Here is a 25,107-nt window from a genome sequence, read left to right as displayed (position 1 = left end):
CAACCAAATCCTGGGGGCAGGAGACAATAGAGTATACCCTCAAACAACAGTCACCTACAGGAAGGGTCTGAAGCAGATCAGTCACAAACTCAGGAGGAAGACATTTGTGTAGCACTGTATAGATTAACCTAGTTCTATTTTAGGTTACTCCAGCCACTCCTAGCTGCGACAACAAAGCGCCTTCTCTGCAATCACGTTTCTAGCCCCTCAAAAAGGAAAAAGAAAAAAAAAAAAATCAAATGAAGTCGACTTTTGAAACACATCCCTCCTACTCCCCTGCCCCAAAAGCCTGCAGAGCAAGTCAGAACCTTTGCACCTCGTGTCCGGACGGAGCCTCACTGCAGGCAGCAGCCAGCCCAGCAGCGGCCGGGTGTCAGGGGCCGCAGCTATCTGGCTGCCTCTCCCATCAGCTCCCCAGGCAACTGCAAACACCGCCTGATCCTCAGCGTGGGAAGATCTGAGACGCGAGATTAGCGGGGAAGGAACTACAACCAGACAACAGCGTCTGCCCCGGCTACCGCCGTGCTAAAACACGCGCTCTGCTCTCCGCAGTGTGGATCTGCAGGTACCATCTCCTGGAGGACAATGGGTGACGGTGAGGAGTGTCTGCAGGACAGGCTGACACAGACGATGCCCGGGCGGAGGGTGTGGGTGTGGATGAGCGCGGAGCGGCCCGCGGGAGCCGCTCAGCTGGAACCACCCGGAACCACCGGGGGGACACGGGGGCATCTCCCCGCTACAGGCGGCTTCCTGACGGCCACAAATACCCAGAAACGCCCCCAAGCCCTAAAAGCGCCAACAAGAAGGCAGGGTCTGCCCTCGCTTATACAGCACGATTTCAAGGCCGGTGTCCGGCGCGGAAGTGCCGGCCCCGCCGCCCCCCCACCTCGGGCCGGGCCCGGCATCCCGCCTCCTCCCTCACGGGCAGGAGGCTGCGGGACTCCGGGCCGGGCGGCAGGGCCGTCCCACCCCGCACGCTGCGGCGGCAGGCGGCCCGGGCTGGGGCCGCTCGGCCGCGGGCGGCCCGGCGCAGGCGCCGCGGATGAGCCGGGCCAGGCCGGGCCGCGCAGGCCGCCCGCCAGCGGGCAGGAGCGCCCGCCACACCCGCCCCGCCGAGGGACCGCGCCGGGCATCGGGGGAGCCCGGCCCGGCACCTCCAGCCCGGCCTCTGCCGCGGCGAAGGGCACGGAGCTGCGTCTCCGAGCCGTGCCCGCTTCCCAAGCGCGCTCCTACCCCTTGGCGTGCTCGGTCTCCTCCTCATTGTCGCCGTCTATGCCGCAGGTGTCCTGGTCATCCAGCTCCAGGCTCTGCTGGCTGGCCGCGGACTCACTGTCCTCCGCCATCACGGGGGAAGGAGGGAGGGGAGGGGCGGGGGAGCCTGTGAAAGAACCGGGGCGCACGGGCAGACGCGGTCCGGAGCAGCTCCCTCTAGCTGCGGTCCCTCCCCGCGCCAAAGCCGGGGGCCGAGGAGGCGGCGGCCGCCGGGGCTGCCCGGCCGCTCCCGCCACCCGCGGGCACCGGGGCGGGGCCGTGTGGGGAGCGCTCCGCGCCCGACCCGCCCGGCGCTGCCCAGCGCAGCCCAGCCCGGTACACGCGGGCGGTGCCGCTGCGGGGCCCGGCCCCGCACTGGCCCCCTCATGCCGGCGTGCGTGCGGCTTCCTCGGCCCTCTGCGGCCCCGGGGTCCCGTCCGTGGGCGCTGCCCCCGCCGCCGCGGAGAGCCGAGCGCTGCCCCGGCGCCTCCGTCCCGCGGAGCCCCTTGGGCCGGGCCTGCAGCCGCCGGGCCCCGGCAGCATCGCCGCCCGTTCGGCCGGCTCCCCGTGCTTCCTTCTCACCATAAACACTCGGACGCCCAAGTTATTTTCATAGGTCTCGTTAGAGCTTTAGTAGTGACTCTAGGTTTGCTGTTAGATGTAGACAAAATACCCAGTTGCTTATGGCAACAAACTGGAAGCTGTTTTCCCAAAGGCCTTTGTATTTCTACAAGCTGTATGCTAGAAAACTTGGAATTGAATGATAACAATTTATACCCAGGAAAACAAATAAAGAGCAACTTGTGTTAAGCATTTGAACTGTTGCAATTTCCAGGGTCATATCAAGCTTTCTGAATGAGATCCAGAATTTCTTGGTTTGGCAGTGCTGCCAAACACCACATTAAACGATAAGAATAGGGTGCATCAGCTGTAATTTCTCTTTATCTTTGCACCCTTGAGAGCAATTTAATGTGAGGAAGCTATTGGTTCTGCCCTGTTTAAAGTTTGATCTGGATTACTTTCTTCCATTTTTCACTTGAGGTGGCATCATACTTTGTCATGTATTGCAGGTGACATGTCAAGTAAAAGATCTCGCTGACCAACAGAAGAAAGCTAAATGTCCTTCCAGCTGTCAAACCCTGTCTGTGTACTGAGCGCTAGCCTGGGGCTGGCTGCCCTTTGTCCCACTGCACTTGGTCCTTTGCAACTTGTGAGTTGCCACAGGAACTTGTGATTCAAATACATGAAATGGAGTCTGTAATTTACACTTGGCCAAGTATGACCTCTCAGTGTCAAGCCCGTAGTAGTTAAGAGGGAAAATGTTTTTATCATGCCGCTACACGTTGAAATGACCTTTAAGAGGAAACCTTCATTCAGTTGTAATGCATAAGAGAGAAAGGACATCTCAAAACAAAGGCGCAATACCCAATAGTTTTCAATACCAAAAAGCAATTGTGGAGTTGTCCTGTAGCCTGGATAAAAGTTAATCTAGTGATTGTGAATGATTTTTTTCCCCCCCTCACAATACTTTGTAAGAGAAAGTGAAGAACAGTATGTCAATGACTAAACAGCTGTATTGAATCACTGTGTTGTAGATTTCCCTGTCTTCTTTACCACAATTTTCCTCACTTCATTGAGGCAAATAGAGTACAGGAAGCCTGGATTCTGACTCTTCTTGCATTTCATATAGTCAATTGAAGAGGCAATATGAATTTCTCCCAGCAAGCTACTCTGCTAGGCACTCTCCCTGGAAAGGGAACTATAGCTGCAGAACGGCTGCTATTCTGTACTTCATAGCATGTGTGAAGAATAACCTTAAGCATAATGCAGTTGATATCCTGAGATTATTATCCAGGATCAACCATTGCAAGGTCAAATGACAGCGCTGGATTGTGCTTTGCATTTCATGAAGATGCAACTTTTGCTTATACCACAAGTAGAGAAGTTCACCAGAAGTGAGGGTTAAGCACCTGTCCTGAACTGTGGATTTCTGAGGTAGCTTTGCATTTCTGAAATTATAAGACATATTCCCAGTGGATTTAAATTTACACTGCAGACACTGCTCGGCAATTACACTACTTGATAGATGCTGACTATCACATGTATAGTTGTCTTCCAAAAATACAGCAGCAAGGTGAAAAAATGTACCTCTGAATTTCAGGAGCCCAGATTCTCAGCCACAGAGAGTTATTGGAGTATGTTACATTAGTACAGCAAGCAGCAAACATAGCACCTGCTGTGCCTGAAAAAGCTCCCTGTTGGCATCTGTATTTCCAAGATCTCTGCTGTTGCATGTGGGCATATCCAGGAACCCTCCAAAACGCTGCACGCCAGTACTGCAGACACAACCCACAGACTCACATCAGTCTAAGCAGACCATCAAAACCCATCAGAAATGTTTAAACTCAACCAGATAAAGAGTTTGTATTTGTGAAGGTGCAAACTTGCTATTTTTAACTGATAAAAAAGACCTCTTCCTAGATGTACAGGGAAGATAAAAGCAAAAGCTTTTTATTTTATGGAGATTGTAAAGAAGAAAGCACAGCCATTTTGCACAAAAGCTAAAAAAATTATTAACAAAAGAAAATAGACTTCCTTTGCAGGAGATACACTTCACTTAATACTAAATAGCATATCATAAAATCAATTAAAATACTTCCAGCATGTCATGAATTATTCATCAGTTGGTTATTTTCATAGGAGCTTAGTAATGACTCAAGGTTTGCTGCTAGATGTAGACAAAATACCCAGTTGCTTATGGCAACTAACTGGAAAAAAGGAAGAGAGAAAGGCAAATAAATGACTTCAGGTGTAGCTCTGTCTTGCTGCTCCTACTACTATCAGGCACCAAAGAACAGAGCAGTTTCCAGTTTCCACACCATCATAAATCTCAGCTTTCTGCATCTTTCCCCATTATACCTTGTGGGTTCTGTCTGTCCCCAGTTTTCCATAACAGAAGCAGTCATGGGTCTGTCATGGCTACACAAAATTAACCAGTGTCTACAATTCAGAGATACTTTGAGCCACCTCAAATGCATGTATGAGCATAGGTCCAGATGCACAAATGAACTTTGCCATTGCTGTGTTTAACTTTTTCCTAGCTGACTGCCAGAGGAAACTCCAGGACTTGAAATGAAACCCTACAAGCACTCAAATACTTTGGGCATCTTGGTGGGCAGCATGAGTTCACAAGAACTAGGTTAGTGAGGGAGGAGCCATCTAAGCTTGGCAGTAAGAAATACTAGGGATTGGAAAGCCTAAATTCCCAGGAGTGTACAGGGACTGGATGAACTGGATGAGACTGTGCAGTACGTGGGCAGGGTTGGACCAGGCTTCTCCGTGCTCTTCTGCGACTGAATAAAGCCAGCCAGGCACAGATACTGTTTCCCTCATGCAGCCAGGCATAACCCAGACTTGTTTACCTGCCTAGCAACACATATTAATTACATCCCAGTCAGCTGCTGATATATAATCCAGCATTCAGACTATTGGCATCATCTGATTAGTCTATGAGGTCTGAGTTTTAAACACTGCAGAAGAAAAGTGTTTACAATTTTCATGCAATCATAGGACTGCTACTAACTTTACACACCACAGTGAAATATTCATGGCATTTAAAATGGATTTGAATTGCAAGTGGCAACTTGATGTAAACATTTTTAATCTTGTGAACTGAAAGCAAAATTGGTCCAATTTGAAAATTAGCTAATATTTTAGTGTTCCCCCTATTTTTCTAATTAGCATTACAAAGTTATTGAGCAAACAAATATATTTAGACTTTGGTTCATTCAAGTGTCTACTAGTACTACATCACATTGTTTATTTTTTCTAATTGGCTGCTCTTTATGAAAACTTAAATACTATCTTCCTCAATTCTGAATGAGAGGCAAGGATAAAAGAACAAGATTGAAAATAAACAGAACAATTGCACCAAAACACTTCTGCATACTTGTTACAGTTAACAACAGCAGAAGTAGAAATGGTTTGAGAAGGAAATGAGCTTGTGATCCCACGTATTGCTCACCTTTATCAATGTGAGATCACATCTCTGGTCTTTATGATTTGTCTCACCCTCTCTATCTCCATTTAGCCTCCCTTTAGCCCCCCCTGCATACCCTGCTTGGGGAGCTGCAGCCTCACCTGTTCCCACAGCCCTCTTGCTGATGCCTTTATTGACTGCAGTGGTCAAACTGGGGACATGAATTCTCAAGAGTATCCCATTCTTTCTGCTTCATTCTCATTCATCTTTTTTTTATTCCATTTTCAAATGCACCTCATACCTTATCCTCTTCTATTTTACAGCTTACCTTTGCACAGAACCATCTACTTCTCCATGCTGGTGCTTGCACTGGCAAGGGCCATACAGCACTGAAGAGGGTTAGGCATTTACATACATAGTGAAAACATATCAGAGCATTGAAGAAATGTGTATGATAAACATAAACCTTTCTGCTTAAAGGTATAAGTGATAAGGATAGAAACACTTTCATCCTGTTATTATTGCTAGTAGAGATTTCAGTTTTTGAAAGCATCTGTTTTTTATGATTGTTGGAAGCAAGATACAAGACTTGCCTCAAACACAGGTTCAAACTGGTTCCAGCACTGCTCAATTCCTCAGTTCCTAGAGTCTCTAGCCCCAAAAGGTAAAAAATACTTAATAATCAGAGCAAACAATTAAATTATTATTACAAATATATACATATTTTGCATTTTTATGTCTTTTTATTTTGAGACCCTTCTCAAACTATGTGTGTTGAATGAATGTCTTGGGGTGACTTTACGATGCTTGTATATCCCCAATCGTCTGTTCTGTTAGTGCTGAATATTGAGTTCTGCAGCTTTATGACTGGTTCCAGGAGGGAAGGGGGAGAGAAGAGGTGCAGAGTTTGTTATCAGAGTCTGCACTTGCTCCCCCACATCCTTCACACAGACTGGGTTGTCTGCAGTGGGCAGGAGAGAACTCTCCTTTCCTTTTGGTTAGTTTTTCTGGCTACCTGAGGCAAAGAAGTTCCCTAAACTGGTTTTTTTTTTCCTTTTTTGTGGAATTGTTTGAACCTGCTCTGGACTGAAAACCCAGAAGAGCACTGGTAGCTCACACCTGTGGCCCACCAGGCCTGGCCTGGGCATTTCCCAGCGCTGGAGGGACTGAGAACAGCCTGAGTGTGCTGAGCTGTGACCCATGGGAGGGACTCTTCTGAATTTGTCATCTCTTCAGAGCAGAGAGAGGTTTTGCTGTTTGGTATTGTTCATTTTTGCGCTGGGGAGTGCTTTGCCTGTTAAATAGGTTCTTTTCTACTTCTCTCTGAGGAAATTTTTTCCCCGAACCAGTTGGGGGAGGGACTGCTTAAATCTGTTTCCTAGAGGGACCCCATTCAGAGGTTTCCTCCCAAATTTACCCTAAACCAAGACACTGAGAATTGGTGGTGACAGATTTTTTGATAAAGAGTGTTGACACAGCTACTGCAGGAGCTCTGACTGATACTCAGCAATTACTTCTGCCCATCCAATCTCCAAATCAATCCAATTTACTCCCCTCAGCTCTGCAATCAGTTCTCCCACTAGCCTTTTACACTTCCCCCAATCAATGTGCCTGCTGTTTCCTCCTCTTTGCAAGGAGGCTGCAGGTACAGCCAAGCAGCTTTATTTCCCTCATTCTGGAAGAAGGGAGCAATAGATACATGAATTTTTCTTTAACTCTTGACCATTTCAGTAGTTTTTCCAAAATGAAAGTTTTTAGAGATTTCTTTTTTTTTCTGTTTCATTTAGTTCTTTACCCACAAAGAAAAAAGAATTCTGTCCTGTGACAGATGTGCCTTCTGGGTGGTTAGAAACAGATTAACAGCATGGAAACAGATTAATAGCATGGTTCCTGAACCATGCACACTTTTGGCATGGAGAACTATACTGAACTAAGAAGTGTCTCATAGTGTCTTTCCTATGAAGACAATGGAAAATCAGACTCTATTGTAGTGCTTCAATTTCTATGCAGAGTTTTTAAAGATTTTACTGTAAGATTTTTACCCTTCTAAATTTTACAACTCTGCAAGAAAGAAAAAAGACTCTGTCAAGAGTGCAACAACTGCAACTTACTTAAAATACAGATACTAGACAAGCTTTAATCACAAAATTTATACATCAGGTCTAGGCTAGAAGGCAAGTGTGAATAAATCCTGTGGAAGTTGGAGATACAGCAGAAACTCAGCATCAAGCATGGTTTTGACCCTGCAATGTCAGACCACAAGGACAATTAAGTTAATTAATACAGGCCTTTATGGGCTCTCATGCTGGTTCTTCCAGTCAGTCTGGGCGAGCGACCTTCACTTCCCATTGCTTGATGTTGAAATGCTGAAACCAGTATTTAAACCAGCTTTTATATTAAATGCACTTATGTACATACATGTGAATGTGTGTCCATGCACGTGAGTGCACACACACACTTATGTTAGTATACCTTCAAGGATTTCAAGGAATGAAAAATCAGTTCAGCTGTCAAGACAAATACATTTCTCATTGGGGGAACCTGGCTATCATGTTTGGCTTACCTCATTTTTATTGTCTTATTTAATGCAGGATTGCAAATACAAGTTAGAGCAAATGGCACAGATAGAAACAAGATTGCCCTTGCCAACACCTACCTAAAAGTAGCTTTACTGAAAAGTCTAATCTTAGGATGTCACACTGTATGTCCCATTGATGTGTGGTGGCCTCACAGCATGGCACAAAACTGAAAGTGGAATTAGGGAATTTGGTTTATAGAAGCAACATTCCTTGAAGAGGGAGGAGAGAGAAACCAAGGCCTATAGCTTCTCTCATCTCCTAACTTTTTAAATTTCCTGTAACCACTAAATCAGCAAAACCCTTTTAAAAACAGTGCTTGTAACAGGACCACTTTAAATAAGTTCCTTCAGTTTTGATGGCCAACCTCTCCTGCAGCAGGTCCAGCCATTCCTTTGAAAGTGGGATTTCTCATCTCACAGCATTATTTTAAGCACTATTTCCTCCCTTTATAATACAAGACTGTCAGGAGCATTCCTCAGTTGGGTTTACTGAGGAGGCTGTTTTTCTAGTCATGTGGACAAAACTCCTTCTCTACAGAATTACAAAAATAACCTGTAAACAAGTATTTAATTTGTACCTCCCTGTTGTCATCACATTTTCCTTCCGCTTGGCTGTAAGGCAGAATAGCTATTTAATGATCAAACAAACTAACTGGCACTGTTCATTCCTAGAAGAAAAGCACATCAATAAAACAAGAAATTCTTCAGTTAAGTGTTAATAGAGCATGTGCCACAGTTTGCAAAGTAATTACCTGTGGATACCAGAGGATTACAGCTGAAAATAACTAGATACCCTTTCTGTTATTATTGACAAACAGAAGACAGTACCTGGTCTCAGTTTAACAGTTGGAATTACATGAGTAAATGTAATAAAAAATGCTCCTCTGTTCTGAAAATTGCACATGACAGCTGCTTATTTGTTCACCTGAAACTCCAATTCCAGCTGTTTTGGAATAGGAATGAATATAGCAGATAAGAAAATACAGTGTAGGTATGTATCTATCATGGCATATAATATAGCATAATATTATATATATTCTAAATAATGTGTGATTGTATATATATACACATACACACACACACAAATAATAATAGTAAGGTTAGCATTATGAGTAAGGTTAGTGTTGAACCTGACAGTTTTTCTGTCTGTAAGCAGAGGGACAGGAAAAGAATAATTGAGTCACTCCTATTTTTCTCAACTTTGGAAACAGTAGTTAAGTTTGTTTTTATTTTATTTTAATCTAAATCAAATGTGCTATTCACAAGGCAGAATACAGAGCCATCAGTGATGATACATTTTGATATGAATGGAAATGTCATAAGCTGAATTCTCCCCCAGCAAAGAGGCTGGGCAGCGTGTCTCAGCTGCCAGGGATCTCTGCACTTGGACCGACAGCAAGCCCAGGAAACAACTGATGACCCTGTGCCAGCTGCCTGCTGGCCTTACTGGAGTTATTAATTGTGCTTATATTGAAATGATAAAGTGCTCCACACACAGCACGTCTGGAGAAGCAGTTCACCACCAGGTGGCAGATACCACAACTTGAATTTCAAATGCAAAAGAGACCAAACTGCAGCTCTGATTCAGAAAAACCCTGATGCATGCCTTTTAGAAAAGTAAACAGACACTCTTCTCTTTTGACCAAGTTCTCTTTTGACCAAGTCCAAGGATGCACTGCATGGACCCTACCATGCTCCAAGTTACAGATTACTGATAGTTGATTACTGAGCTATAATAAATTTTAATTCCCAGATTAATTCCTGTAAAGAAAAAAAAAAGCCTTTTTGGTTCACGACGGACCTTCCTAGAGTAAGAGTAAATATCTCATCCAACACTTGCTCATTTATACCTGTACTGTTCTATAGGCTAAACCCTACATAGGACATTGGATTTGTCACCAATTGCAAACATATTGGTTCAGAATAGTGAGACAAATAGTCCCTGAGAGCATTCATGAAGTGCAGAAAATGAAAATATTGCTAAGGTATTTCAAGAGTACTTAATTCATTCTACTAAAGCTACTCAATCCTCCCTGTAACAAAGAAAAGCATTATGAACAATTTCCAAACGTTGGGCCTTCCTTTGTAATCTGTTCATCTCAGATCAGTACCACAAGTTTGTATAATTTGTCTAACATGTTAGATTGCAAATGCTCTGAGGCAGTACATAGTTTTTGTCCCTGTATTTGCAGAGGGTTTACATGCTGGTACCCTGCCAAAGCACTTAATCGAATGATAATAGGTCATTATCACAGTAAGTCAAGGTGCTTTACAGACAGCTTAATAAGGTGTGAGAAGCAAGTGTTTGAGCAGGAGCAAAGTGGGAGCTGGGGGACAACCATGAACTGAATGGACTCTTAATGAGTGCATTAACTCCCAACAGTGCTGACATTTCAGAGAGTCTCTGATACAAATGAACCTGAACTTTGAAGATTTGTTTCTAGTATATTTTTAAGACAAACATTTTCATTATTTTTGTAAGCTTTGTCATTACAAACTTGCATTTCCCCCCCCCTACTAATATGTGCCATCATAAAATAAGAAAACAATTGCTTTTCTAGGTTATCTCCTACATGGACTTGGAGCTGCTGATGCCAAGACCTATTAGAGTTATACTTTTTTCTCGGTGTTTTATGAGCTTTGTTGGTACTTGCTTCACTGTGCAACTGCAATATACAAGCAAGAAAATTTCTTTGTATTTTACTGACGTATCTTCCTCAGCAAGATTTTGAAAATTAAAACATTGGATTTATCACTGGACTTTTAGATTAGGCACAGCACACTCTAATCTTAAGGTGTCCCCTGATCTGTGCTAACTCTGTTTCAGTCTTATTTAGCATATGGCCTAGGTGTGGATGTAGAGAAATACATTAAATGAAGTATATATTTTGGAAAATAAAACTATCACACCAATTAAAAATGCCATTTTAAAGAAAATTTGAAATATACCCACATCGTGTTTGTTCAAGTGTATTTGCTGCATAAAGACCACAAATCATTAAATGAAGTTTTGAACATAAAACCAACACAATTAAAGAAACAAACCACTGCAATTTAATAGCAACAATCTCACTTTACAAGATAGCAACGATGGAAACTTTGCAAAGGAATGTGAAAAAAGAATATAATAAAAAATGACAGATTTAAGACAACAGAAAACTTGAAATTAAATAGCACAATAATTCTAGTATGCGGAAATTTTATTCAGAATGTTTACTTATGCAGCACTCTGATTAGTAAGTGACACAGTATTACCAGCACTTACTAACATCTGATAAATACTATGCCCTTAGTGTTTTTATTTTCTGTTCAGTGACCTTGCACAAATTGACAATAAGTACCCCAGAGCCCAAAATCAGTTCACAGGCGGTCAGTACAAAATTCCTAAACAGAACAGGAAAGAACCTGGCACATGCACAATGAGTAAAATATAATTTAGTGCTAAGATGGTAATTTCAATATTCAATGCACTCCACAATATTTTAGATTCCTTTTACAACATATACCACTTTCAAACATGAACAAAAGCAAAAGGTGATCTGGCTTTGTGAATGGAAAGGAGCATTGAGTTGAGAACTAGGAAATCAGGATTTAACTCTTGGCTAGAGATCAGGTTCCCAGGTAAGATACACAGTAAGATGGAAATTACAAGACTCTCTTTCTAAGAAAACCTTGACATTTACTGAAAATAAAGCAATGAATGTGAGTTGGGGCTTATTATTACAAATTAAATAGGAACTATATAGCACTTAAATCACTTTGGAGATTACTTATTTACTTGAGTAAGCATGACTGCTGCTAACCTGCATAAAAATAACAATGAAACATGATAAACTGAATGTATATGAAGGATTCCACAAAAGTGGAAATCACATACTTCCTCTTCTTTGATCCCAATTCATGAAAAAGTGAGAAGAGTGCAGTAAGTATGAGTACCTACAGAAATCTCAGGAAGAAAACTGGCCCACAGGAAGTGTGACTCCACAGGGAATTTTGGTGATACCAGGATTTCATTTCCAATGTCTTCAGTGATACTTAAGCAAATCATTACGCATTTATCAAGATACAGAGGATACTTTTCTGAAAAAGGGTCTAAATTTCATTATTGACTTAAGCTCATGAGAACTGCAAAAGAAAGTAAGTCACACAAGCATAAATATGCACAGGAAAATAAAACCAAAGTATTTTTCTTTTTAAATAACATAAAATAATGTGATAACCACTAACACAGGAAAAAATCCACAAAGATACTTTTTGCAGTTTATTTTCAATTATAATTTTTTTGATAACCAAGCAGCTCTGTATGGAAAAAGCACAGAAGAGTAATTCTGGCACTTTTGGATAGTATATTTGTTTTTCCCCCAAATTTTTCTAGACACATTCAGTCCACTTGCTCGGTCGATAGTCCATTTTATATGAGCATGATTAGCTCATGTGATTCCAGAGGAAACTAACAATATATACAGTCAATGAAACTATCCTGGCTACTCTGGGCCCTTTAAAATGTCTTCTAAGTCTATCCTGGCTAAGCAGAATCCACAATATACATGATAGCTACAGAATACACTGTATTGAAATGAGAAATGCTCAGCACAAAATGGGACTCTTGGCATGCAGCTTAAAATAAAAGGTAGAAGTTCAGAAGTTTATAAAATCTCAAATGGGGTCAATTAAAAGGTCTTAGCAAAAGAAGGGACTGTTCATTGTTACTGTAAAAAAGGCACTTTGAGAAAATGGTACCAGAATTGGAGGAATCTTAGTCGACACAAAGTTCAGTTTGGTTTCATAAAAAGGCTTCAATGCTAAGGGATGCTACTCAAGTTTCCTGCAGTTGTCCATTAAAATAAATTGCTGAGTAGTTTATAATAAAGGACATAAAATGTTTACAACCAACTTGTAAAATTAAGAAAAGCATAGTATAAGCAAAATATTACTAAAAGCAGCAATGCATAGCCTTTCATTGAGATAATGCACAATTTTGGACACCATGTGTCAAATTCCTGTTTTTAAGATACTTTCAGTAGCATTATCAACATAAAATTTGCCTACAAAACAAAAGCTTTACCAGCTCCCATTCATAAGGAGATTGAGGTCATAAACCAACCAAAACAATTTGTCAGTATTTTCAACATCCTGGATGACCAATATCAAGTATATGGAATAACAATCACACTCTTTGTTCAGCTACCTCACTGGAGGCAGCTGTTAAATCAGAGGAATGATTTTAACTCTTTTCTAACATTTACACAGTAATGCATTTAAGTTCTTTCAAATGTTGCTCACCACAGTTTGTTTTTCTCTTTTCTCTCCACAACATAAAAAAAAAAAGAAGAAAAAAAGAAAAAAATATCAAGCACTTCCACAGAAAGGATATTTGGCAATTTTATACTCCACTGAAGGGTGGATTTTCACAATAGCTCACTTTAGATTGAAAGTCATTAGTGGTCTTTCCTCTCGTTTCTGCCAAGGACTCTTCTTATCTTCACCTTGGTCATCTTCCTCATCCTCCTCATCTTCATCATCATCATCTTGAATGGATGTTCCATGTTCAGGACTAGTTAATGGCTCTGGTTTGGTATCCACAGTTCTGGTTTCCTCCTGCAGGCTGGGCAGCTGCACACCACTTCTCTTACTGGTGCCTTCTAGGAGGCATCGCAGAGCATTGTCCTCGGGGCTGCAAACTGCTGTTCCACACTCGCTGCCACTTTGGTCCATGTCATCCAAGTACACAAGCTGTGTGTAAGCTGTGCTGTCTGAAACCTTCCTCTCCCTCTGCTGGTGCTCCTGCACTGGGGGGTGACTCTGTGGTGCAGACAGATGATCTCCTCTTCCCTTCCGGGCCGATTTGGGTTCGTTCATGTCAACACCAGAGTCCAAACTGGCGTCGTTACTGCCGTTCCTGCCAGCTCTTTGGAGATCAATGTACGAATGTCTAACGTGAGCATTTGAACGCCCATCTAGAGAAACAAACCATGCTCGAGGGTGAGGCAATGGCTTTCCACCTCCCAGTTCCATCAAAGCCTTTTCTGTAAGAAGCTGCACTTCGCTGTTCATCTGAGCCAGGGATGCATCGTTCAGAGAGGCAGGAATGGAAATAGATTCAGACATGGAAGCATTTTGCTGACTCCACTCAGCTGCACCTGCATCTTGCAAATGTTGCTGAGATATTGCTTGGGATGCCAACTGCTGGGGCTGCAGCTGCTGGGCAGGGTGTGGGAAAAGCCGTGCGTGAGGGTTAGGAAGCTCAGCCTGAAGTCTTTCTATGTCAATCTGCTGGTCAGCTGGGACAACCAGGGGCTGGCTAACAAAAGGGTGTTCTACAGGCAGCTTCATGTAATGCCCTGGGATGACCAGTGCAGGCAAGACCTTTCTGTAAACACTGTCATTGACTTGGTCAACAGAATTGCAGCAGATTAACTGACCTGGTCGAGGGAAAGATGTAGGTCTTTCAAGGTGATCAACTGAACGAGACATCATACAATCAGTAGGTCTGCAGTCCAGCAGCTCTTTTTCAGGGGCTGAAGTTGTGGGGTATATTTGTTCCTGAATATTGTATTTACTTCCAGTAGCAATATGGTTCATAGATACTTGAATTTCTCTCTCTTGCTTTTCAAATAAAGGCTGAGACAGCATAGCATTGTAACTTCTCCTGTACTCATCTTTGATAGGGGACTCGTAGCCTTCAGCTGTTTCTGTAGATTTTCTTGTCTTTAGAGGAAAACTATCTGCTGACTTGTGGTAGTCTTTTCTTAGAGACCCACTGGGAGTCAGGTCATCCAAGGAAATTCTGCTCTTGTCTTTCTCCTTGTCAGAGAGCAGTTCCTCTCGGGAGCTAAATTCCTGGGAAGTACTGAAGGAGTGTTTGAGCATAGGTGTATGCATATCTGCTTCTCCAGTAGGTGATACCATCTCCATGTGGACAGCACTGATTAATTCCTTTGCCCCTGAGTTTTCAGCGTGTCCATTGCTAGCAACGGACAATCCACCTGGAAATTCTGACTCACGGCGTGAAAATATTAAATTTATATGGGACATTGAAGTGGCTTGATCCTTCTTAGAAGTGTCCAGTGCTGTTGAAAGTTGCAGTTTCTTATGATGTTGACGTGGTCTTAGACATTTTCTTCTATAAAAGCAAGTAACAAAAGAAGTTATACATTTATGGCTGTTGTACACAGAAACAAGAGAAGCAAGTGTGTCTTAACAGAAAATTTTAAGCAGTGATTAGTATTAGGGGAATTGAACTTTTATTACATAATCTAAAAATTAAAAGCTTATCCCAGCAGTGAAGATAAAATTAAAAAATAACTAATGTAATTTGGGAAATATCTCAAGTGCCAATTACAAACTGCAGTAAATGTCTAGAGAAGGCAAGTATAAAATCCCTCATCATTGTAGGCATTTGCTGGTAATTTAACATTAATTTTAATACAGCGCCAATAGAAAGATCATTTGCAAATGCGTAACAGGTACAGAGATCTTGAACCTTTGCCCATGTTTGATAGGAAATTACATGGAGAACACAGGAACAGATGTGTGTGAGGCACCCAACTACCATCATCACAAAGGCAGGGATTTATATGCTGCATGTAACCAGGAACACAGGAAATTTGATCTCACTGTTTCTTTCTTTTTCAAGCATTTGTTGCCTTTTTTACCCCCAAAGGAAAAATATTTCAATATAAAAGTTTTTAATTTCATAAACACAGAAAAACTTGCATTTTCAACATTAACTAAGTAAAAAGGATAGTGAATCTTACCTGCAATAATACAAAAGCAGACACAGCAAGACTAGAAGTATAAGAGCCATCCCTCCTAAAATTGCCAAAAGAAACATTGTGTGATAGCTGGTAATGTCGTGTGTTACAACGGGACCTGGAAGACCAGAAAAGAGAATTTAGACCTGCAATAATCTGCAAATAGGAAGAGAAAATATAACAACAGTTGAACAAGGAGAGGGACACTTTCCCTTATTATGAGGGTGCTAAGCAACACTGCTGCTCATATCCCTGTGCCTACTGAGCAGACCATCTCTGGAGAGAGGAGCAAGTTGTGGAGAAAGCATGTGCTGGTTTTCATGACTGCAAGTCCAACTAGCTCATTCTGTGGAAAAGCAGTTAGTTTCAATGGGAGCATGCATCAGTGAATGCTGCTTTCCAGGTTCTAATGCTGACAGCAAGTGCCAAAGCTCTCCCCACTGGAGAAAATCCATCCAAGCACCTCCCAGCACTGTAATGCACAAAGCAACACTGTGGGCAACAGCTGCTGTTTAACATCTGTGGCTCCTCACACCAAACAGTGCAGACACTGCAGTACAGGATTCACTGGAAGATGTCTTGGTGCTCTGAAGTGTAGATCAGGCCAAGCCAAGCAGATCTTCAGTAGCTTTAATTAACAGGCCACTAGTGAAACAGTGATGTAACTCCAGGTATAAATAATGCTTAGTACATGTTCTCACACACAAAGGAATGCACACATGGACAACATCTGTTCACAATCATGCATGTGTGACCCAGTTGGTTTGTAAAATCCTTATGATGATTTTGAAATAAAGACTCAAGTTTTCATCTGCAGGCAAGAAGGTACAGCACCAGCTGGCGGACTAACATGCATGTACTGTGAAGGACAGCAGGTGTGGCCAACTTGGTGGGTCTAGGTCATAAGGTTTGCAAAACCTTATCTGTGGATCTGGAGTGGTCTGTAGAGCCACTGCTAGGAAAACAAAGACAATTTTTGTCCATTTTTGAGATAAGAAATCAAATAAATTCAATTAGGGGATAAAATACACAAAAAAATACATTAACTCATTAAAAGTAACATAAATTATATTGCATTTGGGAAATCTAAATATTTATACATTCTGTCCCATCACTACCATTACATAATTGATTTTACTGTTGTTTTAGGACATTAAGCAAAAAGAAGACAAGATAAACCACTCAAATTTTTCATGAAAATGTCGTTCCCATTGAAACAAAGTTTTAGGAACTCAGATCTAGCCCTAGAGGGAAGAAAAAGTAAAGTACAAGGAGAAACTCTGCCATATAAGGTAAATCAAAAGGACAAATAAGCCTTCTCCTGTTAAGAGTTACAGGTCTTGTAACCTCAGAGTTACAAGCACAATTCCATGACTAGTGTAACAGTCTGGGACAGAGCTTTACAGGGAAATGTTTGGCTCAGAGCAGTTGCTTTTTTTGTAAAATTCCAATAAATTCAATATGATAGCTTATTCAGATCTGCACCTGCCTCAAAATTCTGCTCTGCAGTGAATCAGCTGAATATCCCAGCATTTAATATCTATCATTTAATAGAACCTCAAATAAAAAGCTTGCATATTATGAAACAACTTCATGATATGTATGAGTAGACTTTAAAACCTGTCCTCTTGTAAAAGTTTGTTTTGTTGGTTGTACTTATTTATTGTGCTTGCACAGCCAAGACAAGCATGTTTTCATTTTTACTGGATTAGGTTTTTAGCTGGAAAACCTAATAAAGAAAACCTGTAAGGAGTTCTGAGTTGTGGGGTCTTTTTTTTTCTTTTTTTTTTTTTTTTAATTGATTGATTCATTAGCTCTTTTATACACAGAGGTATCTCAGATTATTGGTGGCTGAAGAGCTAATACCAAGAAATCTGAGGCAGCCACAGACAGAAAAAAAGGAAGCAGAAATTGCAGTATTAATAATCTCCAAAGCACATATAATTAATGCCTAGTTCAAAGTTATTTTTGACAGATATGCCAAGAGTTTTGCAGATGGCAACCAGTCAGCTCTGTAGTAATGCCACTCTAACATACCTGCTAGAAAGCTAAGTTATTCACAGTGTAAATTAATCAGTCACCAAAATGATGCAAAGCACAATGCAGGGCAAAACGGGCATCTTCAGCACAAAAGGAAAAAAGTGTCAGTCCATCCATCCATCCATCCATCCATCCATCCATCCATCCATCCATCCATCCATCCATCCATCCATCCATCCACACATAGATTATAAGTGTCTAATCCAGGATAATGCTGGTGTTAGGTGAATCTGTACCACTGTGAGTTTCTGTACAGAAACTTCACAGCATCTGTTTTTCTACCTGCTGGAACACCAACACACTGATGCCATCATTTTCTAGCAAGGGCTGTACCAGGCAGTGGTGACACAAATGCATCAAAGCAAGAACACTTTGAAATGCTCCCCATTGAAATGACACAGAATTTTGAGTACCAGGGCTGCCCCACACAATCCTGAAAAGATTTTAGCCCTTTACTTTCTGTTTTCTAATTTCTAAGATTTCTGTTTTCTAATAATCCATTATTGATGAAGCTGTCCCATCTCAGATGAGGTCATTCTGAAAAACAGAAACATTATATATGAATAAATAATTACTCAGTGCTGCAAATACCAATAAAATCCAATTCCATCTTACCTGGGACAGTAGGTGACATAGCTGCAACCCAGTAGCCCAGCTGAGGTGCAATATAAGTCCAAGTCAACTGATCTCCTTCTTGTTGTACAATGCCCAAACTACTCTTCAGCCATGTCCCTGTAAATGTAGAAGTTGTAGGAAGATGTTACAGATACTCCCACATTCCTCTGCAAACAAGAGGAAAATCAAGCAGTAACAAAACCTATCCATGTGTGTTGCTGTGAAGTGGGAAGTTGTGCCTTCTGGTCACTGGCATTTGAGAGTGCTCATGGTTTCTCAGAAGCAAAAAAAAAAAATAAAATCCAAAACCACTGCAAACCCAAACCCCAAACCTTTCAGGTTAAGTAAAACCAGTAAATCTTCAAAACCTATTAAAAGAAAACATTTATTGTCATATTGGGTTCCCCTATTTTGAAGATGGATATTCCTGAAGCTGATTATATGTAGACAGCTCACTTAAAAAATTTAGTTCAAGAGACATCACATCTCTCAGATCACACTTGAGTTCTACACACCACCTTTCTATTATCCCTGGATGTCAACTTTCAAAAGACAGAGAAAAATGCTTCCTTAAAATGGTTTTCCTATACAGAAAGCAAGCTTGGTTACTGCCAATGACCAGAGTCACATTGCACTATCCCTGTGATTAACTCTGTTAATCTGTGTAAAACCCCCAGGAATACTGTTTGGTAACAGGTAATTTTTTAAAACATGTTTCTCAAAGGAAATAATTATTTTTCTTAGAATTCTGAAATAATTAAATAATAAACAATTTTAAAGCAATGTATTTAAGTTTGCATAACTCTTGAGTAGTCCAGACTGAAAATCTGCATTATTTGAATTTTTCTACTTCCTGAAGATTGCTTTTATTCCAAGAGTTGGGTTATGAAAACCTTTACAACTGAACCAGCTGAATGCCTTTTTGTAATTCATTAAGACCCCTGAATCTGGGGCTCTCACCTTAATTAATGATGTAATAAATTCACAGAATGGCTTCTAGACTGTTCCTGTATTCATCCTCTTTGAACAAAACACAGAACTACTGGCCTTGACATGGAGAGCCATAACTGAGAGGCCACCCCTGGTGCCAGACAGTGTTTCCCAAACCTGCAGTCCTGGCTTGACATCTCCAGTGGCCATAAGAGAGGGCTTGGCCTCCTTAAGGCCTCACATATTTTGGTGGCCACTACCAGGATGCTGATCTGTGTAGAGAGAAGGGATAAACCCCTCAGCATTTCTGTAGTGCAGTTCTCTATTTCTGTGCTGAAGGGGGAAGAATGCTGTATTTTCTTTACTCAGCTTCAAATGCTCACTTGAAAGGCAAGCTGCTTCATGTACTTGTGATTCCCCTTCCTTTCAGTAAGTCTCCTGCTTGTAATTCCCAAAATGGTGCTTTTCATCAGATGTCACTTAGGATTAAGCAACAGCATTTTGGATGACAGTCATCTGAACACTCAGCAGTGAATATAGAACACACAGAAGAGGTGCTGTGGCTGGATTTGTTGTTTTTATAATACAATAAAGATCCTGACAATTTCTTCTGTGTTCCTTAGATTATCCACGTGTGCAAACTCTCTTTGGAGTGCTTATTTCCTCCCTGCTACTGAATTTTCCTATGTAAGACAACTGTCTTAGGCTGATAATAAACCCACCTGAACACAGTGAAAGGTTTAGAAGAATACATGGTTGAGAGGATCTCTAGATCTAGGTGACTACTACTGCCAGATGTCAACTGTATTGGCAACCAAACTGAATTTGTGGGCAACAGGGAAAAGGAATTACTGATGAAATTACCAGTTTCCCAAGTGTCATTTCCAGTCTGTAGAGGGTAGCAATAATCTGTTACTTCATAAAGTCACAGAAGACTAGTAATTTTGATTTACAGTACTAAAAGGACCAAAATCTGTGTACACATATTTGCATATGTGGCATTCATAACTGCTGTAGCAGAACATCATGATGTAGTAACTAATTTACCTCTCTTAGGGAAACATTTTCAGGAAAAATAGAATGGAATTGCCCACAGTTATGTGTGAAGTTTCTGGAAAATCTAAGAAAAATAGATTTATTTTTCTGCATGAACATGGCCACTAACCCTTCAGATTCTCTATCCATGCACTTTGAGAGAAGATGTCATACTAATAACTAGACTGAACATAACTAATGAACACAACTATCATAACTAATAACTGAAGGCCACAAATTGCTTTTATCTTGTTTCTAAAATGCCATTTGATTAAAAAATTCTGTAACATTGAATCTTGTCATTTTTCTTTTTCTGCAAGATCTGAATGATGAGAATATGCACCAGTATTGAAATATACAACAATATAAAATAAAACTTTTAACAGAGTTATGAAGTGCTGATTAAAAAATTAACAAAAGGGGAAGGACCTGGGTGATGAATACATCAAATTTCCCATATTTTTCATATAATCTCTTAGTCCTTTAAATTCACACAGGAGCAGAATGCAGATGTGTATCATTTAGCCACGTTCAGTACCTTCAATGTCTATTTGTTCAGCTGCCTCCCCGAGCAGAAGCTACTCCTGGTCCCCTCACTAGGGGGACCTTGTGTCCAGCATGCCTTACCCACTGGATGCTGCATGCCAAGGAACTCAGTCCTGCTGCCCCCCAAAAGCCTTTAGCTCAGTAATGCTCTGCAAAATGCAGAGACCAAGGAGCTCAGAGAGGCTGCAGGCTCATCACTGTGAGCAGAGCTCTGCTGCTGTCCTGCCAAACCAGCAGCAGCCCAGGATTTATCAACAACACGAATCCCTTAGTGGCAATGGAAGCAAACACGAGTCTACTGCAGAAGCCTCAGGCAGGTTTCACCTTTGCTGCTCACTTGGTCCACCCGTTCTTGCTAAGCACTGCACATACTCCAGGACATCTGCTGGTCTGCATAAACTAAGGAGAAATGTAATCCCCTCTCTCTGTTATGGATAGTCAAGAATTTCAAAAGTGATGCAGCTTTTGTTGACCATACCCTACAAATTGGTGTATTATGACAGAAAATACTAACTTTTAAATGGCTCTGTCCCAAGTTCATTCATCAGGATGACACCAAGTGTGGGTTCCTGTGAACCATGAGTACAAAATCTCATTGTCAGCCCTTCTAATACTTTAATTGTCCAACACTGATGCTAAATTTGCCTCTTAAACTTTCACCATCCCTTACCAGTAGTACACTAATAAAACAGCATCCTCCCACATCATGAGATGAAGAAAGCAAAGAACTCCATCCTTCACAACAGCAGCAATAAAATAGATTTGAGTGGAAATAGCTGAAAACACAAAGTCCTGTATTGTTTCTTTGGTGATCAAATAGCTGAAGACCAACTTAGTGTTACTGCAGGGAACTGACATACCTCCAGTATTCTGCAAATCCATTGGCATTTCCAGATCTCTCATATTTCATCCTTTATAGGTTCTAATTTCCTGGTTGTTTCAAGTATCAATAAACAAGCAGCATTCTTGTAGCTCCTTACAAGCAATGCCTTGCTGTAATGACTAATGTTGGACCTTCTATTGAGCAAAAACCAATGGCAGTGACTAGCTGTGCTCCTACCATTTCACACTGCCTTATGTAACCAAGAGTTCATTGCTGTGCAGCCTTGAGAACAAATTCCCTGCCTCAGATTCCTCCTTGAAGTGAAAAACAAGATGTTTTCCTGTTCTAAAAATGCAGCCAATTACCCTCTCTGTCCACACACTTGCTGCTGTCAGCAAAGGAGGAGACTGGGGCAGTCAGTAAAGAACTTTGTCCATTTTTCTATCCATTCCTATGCAGTAGCCTGCAGATGGAAGAAGAGCAAGCAGCATTCATTCTTTCTGTGTTTTCAGGATTACAGCTGCAGAACTAAGCAGGAGGATTTAGAAGGGAAGAGAGTATGCTCTGTTGTAATAATTTACTTTGTTATTTTCCAAAGATCCTGTAATATCTACTTCTTTTCCCCACCCATGTCAGCAAAATCAATGAGCTTCACTGCTTATTAATATTTACACTTGATTTGTAACAATTGTTAAGTAACAAGCAATACAGGATTATTATACAACCTCCCCAAACCAGTAAGAGCTGGATATAAGGAAGTGATCATTTTTGTTCAAGACTGTTCCAAAGAAAACTTGTTAATGTCTCTTTGGATCAGAAAGAGCAAGTTCAGTATAGTTTGTAAGCACTGCATGATTTGGGCCAATTCACCATTAATGCTTAAAGACTTTCTGGTGCTTCATGGAAAACTTCTATATATAGAGACATTCTTGCTTATAGATCATTTTTACATTTCTCTTCCTCTTTTTCCTCTCTTACTGCTCAGTGGAGCCAACATGCTGATCCAAGATTCAAGTCAGGGGAGCTGTCTCCTGGCTCAAACTAACAGCAGGGGGGAACCTAGACACTTAACACTTTTCTCACCAAAATTATACTGCCTGTTACCAACTTGTTGGAATAAATGATGTAATTTAACAAGTTTACTCTTCATTCTTCCTTAAAAAGCTTTTGAAGCATCACCCCATCACTCTTTCATATATGGAACTCAAAAGCAAGGTAAGAGAACATAGGAAATATAAAAATCAGAGTACTTTAAAGATACACAAATAAGAAACCAATCAGATAAAGAAAGCTGATGTCCATCTGACTGCAAAAATACCAGATAAGTTCAAGATTTCAGCGTAGAAGGAGAGAAATTCTGCCAGAGAAGCATCTTAATACTTTGCAGTAACTTTGTGATGAATATGCTTATTTATCTCAGGCAGCTTTTAGGACTTGCCAATGGAGGCCAGAGGGGACTTATTATGAGCAAATTTAACAGAAAATGGTTTGCACATTCAATCCCTATTTCAAGACAGATTCAGCATTAAACAACACCTTTGTGTAATTTAATTTGGTTTACCTATGAATCAGACTGAAAAATGGCACTTTCACCAAGGAGAGTGCCCAGGTGGGCAGCTATTGCAGAGAGGCCATTAAAAAACAGCTATTCTGGACTATCCCCCTGCACAATCAGGTCACTGCAGGAATGGCTGGTTTGCCCAGAAAAGAGATGTCCTGCTGTCTTCAAAGACATCAACTATTCAATGTGACAGTTTGCTGGAACCAGGCAGCACGAATGGATCTGCTTCCACAATCTAGATACACGATGCCTCTAAGATATTGCTTCCCTATACTAAAGCTAGACTTTATAATTTTGAATTGATCTGTAGTGAAATCCTGGGAATTGTATGTCCCTCTGGCTTCCACGTGTGACTGTGCATGCTGACAATCCCAATCCTGCTCCAGCTCCAGCAAATGGCAAATTTAGCATGGGCCATGGTGAGGCAGGAGTGCCCCACAGCACCACCTCTCAGGCAGATGCATGGGAGGGACTCTGGCACAGCCAAGCAGGGGGACAGCCTCTCCTCCTGTGACCTGGCTGCAGGGGAGCTCTCTCACTGGCACCCCAGCACGGAGCTTGCCTCTCTGGGAGGATGTATAATGCTGCTTGCTCCAGGTTTAACTTCCCAAGCTGACCACTGCAGAGCCTTCCAAATCACCACTGCTGCAGGGACTTCTGCTGACTCTGATATTGTGTTCTTTCAATCACTGACGAAAATAGTTCTAGTAAATGACTGTCAGATGAGTGTGCTGCAGCCAGCAGCTTCCCCCAAGGACAGTCATAAAGCCTAAATATTGCTTATGTTTAAATAGATGGTAGCTATGGTGGTTTATTACTTTTACATGTGAGCTTTTGGTCAAAAATTCTTCTATTGATCAAATACTGTTTGCTTTTCATTTTGTTTCTTTTAACTGGTAATAGGATCATCCAATCCCACTCAAGCAGGGAACCAAAACTGTGTTATTTACAACATGAATTATTTGCATACAAGAGGTTTGACAAATAAGAGGATTTAATTAGTAAGAGAGCAAATTAAACATAATCCCATTATATAAATTTATTTTTAGTTATAAGATTATCTTCCCTGGACAAAAGCACTTTGGAAAGAAAAGACAGGTACTTTTAACTGCACTGCTTAATAGCATAGGTGTTTTAAATAAATATTCCTTAATGAGAAGTGCTTTTCTTTCAGCATGGATCTCCTTTGTGCTGTCTACGATGTCTCATAAGATTGCCCTGCTTAGGCAGAGATTCACAGTTAAACAGAGATATATGTGTCAAAAGGAATGAGACAGGTTGTTATCAGACAGTGTAGGACAGCAAAGGATATTCAAAACATACTAAAAGTGCTTCTAGAAGTAATTGATTTAGACACTGCAAATGGCAGCGTTATTATGAAGAGTTAATCAAGGGCAAGTTTGTGAAAAGAACTTCCTAAAGCATGTTATGACATACATAAATTGTAGCTTTTCATTCTACCAGTTGAAAGCTGCTTATCAGATTTCTTCTTCCAACTGAAAATCACCTCTAATCTGCATCAGGAGGGGAAGTTTTACTGGAGAGGGATGGGATTTTTTGGTTTACTTTTGTTCATTTTCTAAAAAGCAAAAAGCCTGAAATGGAAGGTGAAAATTCCTTCCTGAATATTGGTGGAGCTTACTCTCCTCCTCACCCTCCCCCCAATACACATGGGTTTAAAAATTCGTAGTATTTAAGTTAATATTGCAATTTTGTTTTCAGGGTTGCTAAGCAACATAAAAAAATAAACGTCCTTGTTCTGAGAGCCCATACCCTCATTATTCTTCCACTCTTACAGAATTTGTTACACAGCATTTCCAGGGCTAAATCCTGCTCCTCTTCTAGCAGAACCACCATTATTTCGTTAACTAAAAGGGAAATGCTTTTACCATCATACCTTGAAGATTTTGGTAAGGAAATCTACAAGTTCAATTTATTGTTTGTATCTGAGAAACTCTGTGGGTTTTTCCATCTCTTCTCATTTTCCCCTTTAAA

General features: G+C 41.2%; 2 protein-coding genes and 1 long non-coding RNA gene across 4 annotated transcripts in view; 1 reads left to right on the top strand and 2 right to left on the bottom strand.

The window, feature by feature from the left end:
- NMT2 (N-myristoyltransferase 2) overlaps nt 1-1,524 on the bottom strand; it is a 33,041-nt gene extending 31,517 nt beyond the window's left edge. Inside the window, exon 1 of the mRNA XM_079301710.1 lies at nt 1,234-1,524. Within this exon, the coding sequence (XP_079157836.1) occupies nt 1,234-1,343 (110 nt within the window). The 5' untranslated portion in view covers nt 1,344-1,524. The remainder of the gene's footprint in view (nt 1-1,233) is intronic.
- LOC306799997 lies at nt 224-6,528 on the top strand. Its single transcript, XR_013773731.1, has 3 exons — nt 224-595; nt 2,322-2,461; nt 6,329-6,528. It is a non-coding gene; the product is annotated as an uncharacterized lncRNA (long non-coding RNA).
- Nucleotides 6,529-10,839: 4,311 nt separating this feature from the next.
- The window catches only part of FAM171A1 (family with sequence similarity 171 member A1), an 85,718-nt gene continuing 71,450 nt past the window's right edge, over nt 10,840-25,107 (bottom strand). For both annotated transcript variants that reach the window (XM_079301707.1, XM_079301708.1), the window contains exons 7-9: nt 18,218-18,334; nt 15,566-15,680; nt 10,840-14,931 (exon numbers count right to left, since the gene is read on the bottom strand). In XM_079301707.1, the coding sequence (XP_079157833.1) occupies nt 13,227-14,931; nt 15,566-15,680; nt 18,218-18,334 (1,937 nt within the window). In that variant the 3' untranslated portion in view covers nt 10,840-13,226. The remainder of the gene's footprint in view (nt 14,932-15,565; nt 15,681-18,217; nt 18,335-25,107) is intronic.

This window comes from Erithacus rubecula, assembly GCF_903797595.1.
Source record: "Erithacus rubecula genome assembly, chromosome: 3".
NCBI lineage: Eukaryota > Metazoa > Chordata > Aves > Passeriformes > Muscicapidae > Erithacus > Erithacus rubecula.
This window is presented reverse-complemented; position numbering and strand designations above follow the sequence as displayed.